At 57.9% G+C, this 10,023-nt stretch overlaps 2 protein-coding genes across 3 annotated transcripts in view; one reads left to right on the top strand and one right to left on the bottom strand.

Annotated features, from left to right (window-relative positions):
• NELFE (negative elongation factor complex member E) overlaps window positions 1–3,834 on the top strand; it is a 6,620-nt gene extending 2,786 nt beyond the window's left edge. Inside the window, exons 3-11 of one of the 2 annotated variants that reach the window (XM_015569892.1) lie at window positions 17–162; window positions 837–911; window positions 996–1,033; window positions 1,208–1,433; window positions 1,476–1,497; window positions 1,597–1,741; window positions 1,862–1,916; window positions 2,120–2,222; window positions 3,661–3,834. In XM_015569892.1, the coding sequence (XP_015425378.1) occupies window positions 17–162; window positions 837–911; window positions 996–1,033; window positions 1,208–1,433; window positions 1,476–1,497; window positions 1,597–1,741; window positions 1,862–1,916; window positions 2,120–2,222; window positions 3,661–3,758 (908 nt within the window). In that variant the 3' untranslated portion in view covers window positions 3,759–3,834. Of the gene's footprint in view, window positions 1–16; window positions 163–836; window positions 912–995; window positions 1,034–1,207; window positions 1,498–1,596; window positions 1,742–1,861; window positions 1,917–2,119; window positions 2,223–3,660 lie in introns of both variants that reach the window. The other variant, XM_006772837.2, reaches the window with a different exon arrangement.
• A 135-nt stretch (window positions 3,835–3,969) lies between these two features.
• CFB (complement factor B) overlaps window positions 3,970–10,023 on the bottom strand; it is a 6,202-nt gene continuing 148 nt past the window's right edge. The window contains 18 exon segments of the mRNA XM_015569891.1: window positions 3,970–4,175; window positions 4,471–4,520; window positions 4,597–4,729; window positions 4,805–4,911; window positions 5,065–5,141; window positions 5,232–5,385; window positions 6,023–6,140; window positions 6,253–6,350; window positions 6,764–6,901; window positions 6,992–7,093; window positions 7,351–7,482; window positions 7,804–7,942; window positions 8,210–8,346; window positions 8,435–8,536; window positions 8,739–8,912; window positions 9,041–9,226; window positions 9,606–9,839; window positions 9,924–10,023. The exon segment at window positions 9,924–10,023 is cut by the window's right edge and continues 12 nt beyond it. Of these exon segments, the coding sequence (XP_015425377.1) occupies window positions 4,023–4,175; window positions 4,471–4,520; window positions 4,597–4,729; window positions 4,805–4,911; window positions 5,065–5,141; window positions 5,232–5,385; window positions 6,023–6,140; window positions 6,253–6,350; window positions 6,764–6,901; window positions 6,992–7,093; window positions 7,351–7,482; window positions 7,804–7,942; window positions 8,210–8,346; window positions 8,435–8,536; window positions 8,739–8,912; window positions 9,041–9,226; window positions 9,606–9,839; window positions 9,924–10,023 (2,334 nt within the window). The 3' untranslated portion in view covers window positions 3,970–4,022.

The following is a 10,023-nucleotide window of genomic DNA, read 5'->3' as shown; positions in this document are numbered from 1 at the left end:
TCCCTCCCCTCGCCAGCTCTGTCGGAGCAGCCCGTGGTGGACACAGCCACCGCAACGGAGCAGGCAAAGCAGCTGGTGAAGTCGGGAGCCATCAGTGCCATCAAGGCTGAGACCAAGAACTCAGGCTTCAAGCGTTCTCGAACCCTAGAGGGAAAGTTAAAAGTAAGCACAAGCAGAAAGCTAGTTCAGGGACCCTTCACTCGGGGGGCATCCCTCCACGCTGGGATGGAGGCAGGTTGAGGGGAAAAGGAACGCCTGCTCGATCCTGGGCAAATGGTCTGCCACTCCGAGCGAAGACAGTGGTGACTCCCGAGTTCTGCACTTTGCAGTCTGGCTCCAGTCCATGTGTGAGAGCGCTTGGCTTGTGTTGTTCTCAGGAGGTGAGCCGGCTGAAATGTTAGCAGGCTCAAGAAATGTTGAGATACACTAAGTACTTTACGGGTATATTAGGGTCACTTATTTTGAAATACCACATAATCAAATAAGAAAAGGACAGCCCTGACCAGTTTGGCTCAGTGGATAGAGCATCGGCCTGCCGACTGAAAGGTCCCGGGTTCGATTCCGGTCAAGGGCCTGTGCCTTGGTTGCGGGCACATTCCCAGTAGGGGGTGTGCAGGAGGCAGCTGATCGATGTTTCTAACTCTCTATCCCCCTCCCTTCCTCTCTAAAAAATCAATATAATATATTTTTTTAAAAAGAAAGAAAAGTACAAAGTTATTAAAAGGAAAAAAGGCCAGCAGAGGCGAGAAGCGGGGAGGGAAGAGGAATCCCCTCCTCTGTCCCATGGCTGGCCGCCTCCTGCTCCCACTCTAAGGTAGGTCTCTACCACCTTCCAGGACCCTGAGAAGGGGCCGGCCCCCACCTTCCAGCCCTTCCAGAGGAGCGTATCTGCCGATGACGACCTGCAGGAGGTAACGGCTCCCCTCCTCTGTCCCTGAGGGACCCACTGCCTGAAACTAGGGGGCCTCCACACTGAAACGTGGTCTCCTTTTCAGTCGTCCAGACGCCCCCAGAGGAAGTCCCTGTACGAGAGGTGAGCCAGTTAGAAACAGGACTGGGTCCCGGTGGGTGGGGGGGCTGCCAGGTCCTTGGAAGGTGTGGGGCTGGAGGGGGAGGAGCTGGGCTCCAGAGCAAGTGTTGAGTCTCTACAGGGTCTTGAAAGACAAGGTAAAGGCCCCTTTTGATCCTCACTGTCTGCCTCCCCTAGCTTTGTTTCCTCTAGTGACCGGCTTCGGGACCTGGGGCCAGATGGGGAGGAGGCAGAGGGCCCAGGGGCTGGTGACGGCCCTCCACGAAGCTTTGAATGGGGCTACGAAGAACGTGGTAACGCCCGCTCCTCAGTCTCCCCTCCCCGAAGCCGCAGCCGGGACCGCAGTCGTGAGCGGAACCGGGACAGAGAACGGGAACGGGACCGAGAACGGGACCGGGAGCGAGAACGGGACCGGGACCGAGAACGGGACCGGGACCGAGAACGGGACCGGGAGGGCCCTTTCCGCAGTGAGTGGGCGTGGCTAGTGGGGAAAGTGGCCTCCGCGAGGATTGAGGTGGCTCCAGCTCACGTGGAGGGTGACACAGGGTCCGTCTGTGATCCCACAGGGTCGGACTCGTTCCCTGAACGCCGGGCCCCTCGGAAGGGGAACACTCTCTACGTGTACGGGGAAGACATGACGCCCACCCTCCTCCGTGGGGCCTTCTCCCCCTTTGGAAACATCATTGACCTCTCCATGGACCCGCCCAGAAAGTAAGGAGGACGTCGGGGGTGCGGCCTCGGCCAGCCCGTCCCCCGCAGCCTGTAGCATCGGGCTCGGCTGCATTAAGAAGAGCCCGCGTCCCTCTACTGACCCTGTCTCCTCTCATCCAGCTGTGCCTTCGTCACCTATGAAAAGATGGAGTCGGCAGATCAGGCCGTTGCTGAGGTGGGACTTCCCAGATCGTTCCTCCCACCCTCCTGCCGTCCTCCTGTTTTCTCTAAAGTACTGAGACCCCCTCCCCACTCACAGCAAACCTCATGTCCTCAGATCCCGGCTCAGGCCACTGCTAGGATGGCAGCCCGTGGAAATTCTCCTTTGGTTTGTCTGTAATGTGTCCCCATCCTCTGCCCCTCCCCTCTCTGCCCCAGCTCAACGGGACGCAGGTGGAGTCCGTGCAGCTCAAGGTCAGCATTGCCCGCAAACAGCCCATGCTGGATGCCGCCACTGGCAAGTCTGTGTGGGGCTCCCTCGGTAAGAACGAGGTTCTTCCTCATCCTGCCCACCGCTCACCCCTTCTTCTGGTTCCCCTGCATGCCCTGGGTTCCCTGGAGGCCTGGGTGTGTGGGGGGCTGTGAGAATGGGAAGGAGAGTGGTCAGGCCCTCTGTCAGTTGGAAGTAGGAGAAAGAAGAGAAAATGGTTGAAAATAACTGTAACTGGAGCAGGGTCAGGTTCATGAGGAAGATGAGCAGCTTGTGGCCTTGTCCATTTTGAGGTGAAGTGTAGTTGGTTTTGGAATAGGAACTGGAACTCAGGCACGAGGTGAGAAACAAAGACAGATTGTCACCTGTATCTCGGGGTGGCTAAAATGATAGTTTCATTGGGGAGACTGACTTCTGGAGAAAAAAATGGCCCAGGACTGGGCATGGGTAATATTCAGAGAATATGGTGGAAGCAGGGCTCTGTTCCCCATGCCCCGCTCATCCCAGCTCTCCTGACATGTTAGGCCGGGGTTGATGCAGCAACGGAGACAGCAGGAAGGGTCAGGGCCATTGAAGCCAGAGGCCACCCGCTTTGAGAAAGGGCATGTCCGCATTGCCGGAGTACAGAGACCCCAAAGACTGGGAGCTGCTGTCGGGGGATCACTAGCTCCAGAGTGACGGGGATGTAGTCCTTGGCGATGGGGTGAGGAGAGGGACGCACTGGGAACAGGGAGGAACAAGGAAGGGAAGGAAAGCTCGAGGCTCAAGGGAGAATGCTCTGGCCACAGCTACCCCCAGAGTGAGTTCTGTCGGGCGAGTAGCACTTCTCATTTTAGCAGAAATAGATTTTCCTGGCAAAGGAGTGGGGAGAACAGGGCTTCAGAGCAAGAGTGACCTTCCAGATGAAAGGAAGGCTCAGAAAAGACCAGCATGTCAACAAAGGGCTATAGAGATTTTCTCGTTTTTAACTTTTTAAAAAATATTAATTTCATAGAGGAAGGGAGAGGGAGAGAGATGGAAACATCAATGATGAGAGAGAATCACTGATTGGCTGCCTCCTGCACGTCTTGCACTGGAGATCGAGCCCGCAGCCCAGGCGTGTGCCCTGACCAGGAACCAAACTGTGACCTCCTGGTTCATAGGTCAGCGCTCAGCCACTGAGCACACTGGGCCAGGATAGTTTTAATTTTTGATATATTGACTCAGAGCTGTAGTACGCACCATTCAGGTGTGTCAATAATAACATTGGCTGTTTTTCTAAGAACCAACCATTTGTTAACAGTATCTCCCTGTGGTAACAGCATACTGCTCACTGCTTGCTGGGGTGTTGTGATGGTTTGGCAGCCACTGGGAGACAGGCCGTCCCGGCCACCGGAGGGCAGCATAGAACAGCTTCCAGGACCAGAGGCCAGGAGTGGGGTCAGACTCCCTGTGGGGTCTCACCAATGCTCTCCTTCAGGCCTTAACTAATCCTTTCCTCCCTCCCTAGCCGTCCAGAACAGTCCTAAGGGCTGCCATCGGGACAAAAGGACCCAGATTGTCTACAATGACGATGTCTACAAGGAAAACCTTGTGGATGGCTTCTAGGTGGCGGAGCTGAACTGCTTGTGCCCCGCCTGCCCGACACTAGTCTCAGTAAAGCACTGAGGTGGAAGCTCACACATCTCCCTCAGCCTCTGGTTTCTCAGCACGGGATTGGGTTGAGCCTTTTACAACGGCCGTTAGCTTGGATCTCATTTGTGGCAAGATGGCCAGTGCGCCTCCCCCACTCCCTTACCCCCAAGGATGTGAACGCAGGTGTTGTCACAGCTCTTTTAATTGGATCCCATGCCCCTTCCCAGCAGGAAACCCCTATAGAAAATGCTCCTCGTCACGGAGTTTCTCCTTGAGCCAGGGCAGCACTTGGAAGAGGTTGATGTGAAAGTCTCGGGCGTGAGCAGGCACCTGGTGCTGCAGTCTCCTGTCTTTGCAGACATCCACGACTCCCCAGCTGATCACACCAACCTGCAGGGGCGCGGGGTGCCATGGGTCATCTGGTAGAATTTCTCCTGCACCTCAGGAAGCACAGCTGCTCCCATTGCACCTGCACTGCCCTGGGAGAAATAGACTAGGAACCCACTCAGTCCCGTCCTCCGCAGCAGCCAGGCCACACCGTGGTCCTGAGCCCGCCGGTCCAGGGGTCGTCCTAAGGCGAGGCGGCTCTGCCCTCCCCTTTCTGGCCACATCTGTTGACCTTTCCGGCTTTGGGGCCCGTGCTGACCACTTGGCGTCTCCCCCGGCTGGGAAAGGAGAGACTTACTTGAATGAAGCGACTCCTCTTGTGAATAATCAGGGGGCCACCAGAATCACCTACAGGGGAGGAGAAGCTGCAGCGAACCTCCGGGGCCTCAGGAACTTGCAGCTCCACCAAAGAGCCTTTTCTCACCTTTGCAAGTGTTGGGGTCAGCATAGGGATCCACCCCTCCGGTGCAAAGGAACCTGGGGGTGACCACCTCCGAGATGTCCTTGACTTTACCATAGCCCGGGGCCTTCTGAGCGTCTCTCTCACACGCGGCTTTCTGTGGGCGGGGAGAAAGGGATGAGCCAGCTCTCTCGGGAGCGGCCGAGAGCCCCCGTAGGCCCGCGGTGCTCACCTTATCCCCATTCTTGATGTGGACCTCCTTCCGAATCAGCTTCCCGCCCTTGAGCAACTCGGACACAAACAGAGCTTTGACGTCCTTGGCCGGGAGCAGCTCTTCCACTGGACAGAGGGGCGGACGGGGTCATTTCAGCACTCCCCCACCCCACCCCCATCTCCGCAGCTCCCTCAGGCAGGCGCCTCCTCAGCGACCCTCACGCCCCACTTGTCTCTTGGACTCTTACCCTAGTGCTCCTCTCCCTGAACATGTCTTACTCTGTTTCTGGCAACTGGTTGACAGTGGAAGCCTCAAAGCTTGATTGGTGGCCACAGTGCAAGGGAGACAGATGGGCCTGTTCAGGAGAGGTAGGGAACAGATGGCAAACTGCACCCCAGGCCTGCAGCCCCACCTCTCAGTCTCCTCGGGGAGCCCGACGCCTGACCTGAGCGTCTTGCTGTACTGCAGCTTCTCCTTGAGCTTGATCAGGGCCACGTCATAGTCATAAAATTCCGGAATTCCTTCTGCTTTTTTCCCATTGATGTTGTACTTGGGGTGAAATAGAACTTGTTCTATGTGCAAGTCCTGCTTCTTTCCTCCTAAGGTCAGAGGAGAGAGGACCTCTGGGCCACCCACTTCTCCGGGCAGCCTCCTGCCTCTGGCCCCGGGCCTTCCCTCTGCTTCAGCATAGAAAGCAGGGGCGGGGTCTTTCTCTGCTGAGGGCCATTGGGGTATTTATAACATCATCCATGGGCCATACAAAATTATCAAATTAAAAATTAGCATGCTAGGCCTTAGCTGGTTTGGCTCAGTGGGTGGAGCACTGGCCCGTGAATTGAAGGGTCTAGGTTGGATTCCGGTCAAGGGCATGTACCTTGGTTGCAGGCTTGATCCCCAGCCCCTGGGAGGCAACCAATTGATGTGTCTCACATCAATGTTTCTCTGTCTCTCCCCTTCCCTTTCACTCTGTCTTAAAAAATCAGTGGAAAAAATGTCCTCAGGTGAAGATTAACACAAAAACAGCTTGCTGTCTTTGGTCAAATATTTAACTCCTCTCTAATGTCTTGGCGGGGCCAGACCAAATGATTCTGTGGGCCTTATATGGTCCATGGGCCAGACGTTCACCGCCCCTGGTGTAAAGGAACGAGCTACGTTGAGGGTGGGTGGACTGAGCTCGAAGTGGGAGGTGTTAGCTGGAGGGTGGAGCTCAGAATTGATCCACTGCATCATCCTTACCCACGTTGACCTTGATCCAGTGTAGCTGGTCCTCCACTGTGAAGCAGTGTGCCGCTGTCAGCACAAAGTACGGGGACACCACAGCCCCCATGCAGTTCTCATGTGCGTTCGGAGGGCGCTGGTAATAATGGCGGAGGGGAAGCTCTTTCACCAACTGAATCCTAGCATGGGCCCTGCCCGTGCCCTACGCCCACTTCACCCTGCCCTCCCCCCCAGGACGCCATGCTTACGGTGACTGAGATCTTGGCCTGCCATGGTTGCTTGTGGTAATCGGTAGCATCCTTGTGCTCCCAGACCATGCCGCAAAGACCCAGAGTCTGGCTTTCATCTAGAAAGAAAGGAAGGGCGGGCGCTGAAAGCTGGGGCGCTTCATCCCAACGGCAGCACCTTTGGGGAGGGACACCTCCATGTCCATGGGAGCCGAGGCCCATGAGAAAGGAGAGGCAAGGGCATTCGTTTACTTGTACTGAAGACATGAAGTCACGGGTACAGGGGAAAGAATTTGAGACTCAGATCGGAGACTTGGCCTGCTTTAGGCCCAGCTCACTAGTTTGCCGTCTCTTGGCCTCATCTGTAAAACAGGGCTGGAGAAAGGCCCCTGGGAGCTCCGGTTCTAAGTGGACAGTGCCAGGAAGCAATCGGCACTACTGTGGAGCCAAGGAGAGGCCTTCAGGACAGCCAGGGCTTTGGGTGGAGCGGGAAGGAGGGCCTGGGAGAGCGAGCTTCCTGACATCTGCCTACCAATCATTTTGTAGAAAACATTCTCCAGGTTTTCCATGTCCTTGACTTTGAACACATGTTGCTCTTGATCTTTCTTGGAAGCCAAAGCATTGATGTTCTCTTGGTTCACCAGAGGCCCAACCCCAAACACGTAGACGTCTGAGGGAGACAAGGGAGGGTGAGGGTCCACGCCCAGGAAGGGCAGGAGCTGGGAGAGCAGGCGGCTGGACCCTGGGCAATGGAACTCACCCAGGTAGTCTTCCCTTGGGTGTTTGCGATCTCTACCAATGTCCAGCAAAGACCGGATGTCCTGGATGACAGGGACTGGGTCTCCGCCCATGTTGTGCTGGCCTACGGAAGAGACGAACCGTGAGGGGTGTCAAGGAGGGTCCAGACAGATTGCTCACAGCGTGGCACGTGGCTGGGTAGGCAGGTTTGGAAGTGACAGATCACAGAGTCCCTCCTTGTAAAATGTCACAGAAAAGATCAACATGGTTCCGGCCTGTTGCTGCCTGGGGCCCCAACCATGAGTCTAATGTTACATGTGGACTGAAGGGCCACACACGAGGGAGAGGGTGGGGAGTCGGGCAGGAGCGAGCCCTTCTGACCGTCAGTCATGAGGATGATGACGTGGCGGGTGCGGTTCCAGCCCTCGGGAGGGGTGTCCCCCGCCCAGCCCATCATGTTGTACACCGCCAGGAGGGCCTTCTTGGTGTTCGTCCCCGTCTTCAGTTTGTGATCTGTGGGCAGGAGAGAGGTTGCCACCTCCCAGTCTTCCAAGCCACCCTTCAACCCCGAGGCCTGTCACGACATCCCACGTGGTTCAACTTTTTTAGTTGATTGTCATCCCACTGACTTCCCTTTGCAAAGTGACTCTCTCAGCCCCTAACAGGTTCCCACTAACCTCTGTTCTCCGCGGACCCTGCTGTCAACCATGCCCTACACAGTGGTCCTCCCTGTCCCCAGGCGGTCTCACACAGCACCCCTGAACCTTGACCTCTCTGACCCCAAAGGGAGTGAACTTCCCACCATCCCCTCCTACCACTCCACTGACTTCTGACCTTCGTAGCTGATTTTGTCCAGTTTCTCTGTGACCCAGGCGGCATTGCTGCTCTCTGCATCGGACACTCTAATCAAAATGTTGGTGTCGGTGGCATAGGTCACCAGAGCGTATTTTGGATTCACCCCGTAACTTGCCACCTGAGGGAATCAAGGGTAATAGCATTGCAAGGAGAATACTTAGCTGGGACGGGAAAGGTCCTGGTAAGAGACTCAAGGGCCGACTGGTCACTGGGGTTTTTAGGGGCGTCTGTGTTACCAGTGAAGAAACTGCCTCAAGTGAAGGGGACGGAGGACGGGCTAGGACCTGAGGATTTTCCGAAACCCTGGGGCTCAGAGGGGCTGCCAACCAGGAAGCTAGTCCTGTGAGGGCCGTTCCGGGTCCCCGCATTGAAGGAGGGGCTCCACCTTCTCAATGAAGGCTTTCAGGCAGTTCTTGGCGCCGGTGAAGTTGCGCGCCCCGATGCTGTCGGATCCATCCAGAACCAGGTAGATGTTCATGGAGCCCGAGGGGTCCAGGATAATCCTCCTCTTCTGTTGTTCCCCTGCGCGCCCCACAGACACTCAGACTCCCTGTCCCCCAACCCCCCCGCCCTCCCGACTCCCGCCCCGCCTCCCACTCCGCCTCCGCACCTGGGCTGTGCCCATCCTCAGCCTCCGCGCCCTCTATCCTCTCTGTCAGGGAAGACAGGAAGGCTTCTGCCACCTCCGCAGGGGTGTCGTACATGAAGGAGTCTGGGGGAGGTCGGAAAGCAGGTCGGATGTCAGGGAGGGCCCGCAGCACGGGCCAGACGCGGGCGGCGGGTTTCCAGAGTGGGAAGGGCTCAGCGGTAAGTTGTACAGGGAGGTTTGGCACAGAAGGAGGCAGTGCCCTGGCACGGGGACTTGAGGCCGAGAGCCAGACCTGACCTGAGGGCGGGCATGGGTCAAGGGTCACCTTGGCAAGAAGGCTCTGTTCCACTCCAAGAGCCACCTTCCTGGCAGGTTCGCCGCTGGGAGCCGCGCAGGGTGAGTCCCCGGCTGCAATAGTAGGTGACGCTGTCTTCAAGGCGGTACTGGCTGCCCACCTTCCTTGTGCCAATGGGGATGCCTGGGTTGGGGCAGTACCCCGCTGCAGAGGCATGAGACCACGAGTGAGGCCCGAGGCCCGGCGGGCAAGGCAGCGCCCAGGAGTGACCTGGGTTCCTCGGGCTGTGGCACTGGCAGGGACAGGCCACCGTGGGGGAGCTATCTTCTCACCTCCATTGTCACAGATGGCTGTTTGCCCATCCCACCGACCAGTCACTTGGCAGGTGCGATTGGCAGAGCCCCGGAGAGTGTAGCCATCATAACACTGGAACGAGATCTCGTCACTCAGATTGTAGTAGGCAGCCCGGGGCCAGTACTCCCCGTTCTCAAAGTCCTGGGGTCGTGGACAGCGGATCGCTGGGGAGGGACAAGCAGAAGTCACTGCGTGGGGCGGGCTGCCCTTGGGAGCCTCCCTCCCGGCCTCAAGGCCCCTGTCACTGAGAGCGAGCACCTCTCGGTCCCACAGGAGCAGCGTCTCACCCCCCCCACCCCCCCTGGAGGCCCCTCAGCCACCGGGAGGCCCACCGCCCTTCCCGCCCACTCCTGAGTGCTCTGTCCGCTGCAGGGCCGCCTGGTTCCCTCCTCCTCCCTCCTTCCGCCTTCCCCCCTCCAGCCCGGGACAGCTCCTACACCTGCTCAGCCCAACTTTCAGCCTGCCTGGCCTCACACACGCATCAGCCTCGGCCGCCCTGCTCCAACTCTCTGCTGGCCGTGCCCACCCCCCCTGCCCTCCAACCTCTGCATTCTGCCTTCTTGACAATCTTTTGGTCTTTGGTCTGCAGGGCGCTCCAGGACCCCGTGGATCTGCAGGTGCGAGCTTGCACGGGGTATGGGTAGAAGCCAGCGGGACACACGTACTCCAGTGCCTGGCCCTCCTTGAGAAGCTGGAAGGAGCCGCCTTTGATCTCTACTCCCTCCAGAGAGCAGGGTCTTTGGGGCTCAGCCACGGACACTGGCGTGGTGCCCACACCTAAAAAGACAGGCTGGTAAAGCCTGGCCTGCCAGGCCCAGGAGGGATGCTGGGCAGCAGGAGGGGGCAGTGACCCTGGCTTACCTCCAGGCAAGAGGCCCAGGACCAGGGCTACGAGGCAGAGCCAGGGGCAGGGGCTGCTCCGCGGGGCCCCGGAAGGCGGGCCAGGGGCTGGCGCCGGAGG

This window comes from Myotis davidii, unplaced genomic scaffold, assembly GCF_000327345.1.
Source record: "Myotis davidii unplaced genomic scaffold, ASM32734v1 scaffold1006, whole genome shotgun sequence".
NCBI lineage: Eukaryota > Metazoa > Chordata > Mammalia > Chiroptera > Vespertilionidae > Myotis > Myotis davidii.
The sequence above is the reverse complement of the archived record's forward strand: the minus strand, read 5'-3'. Positions and strand labels throughout refer to the sequence as shown.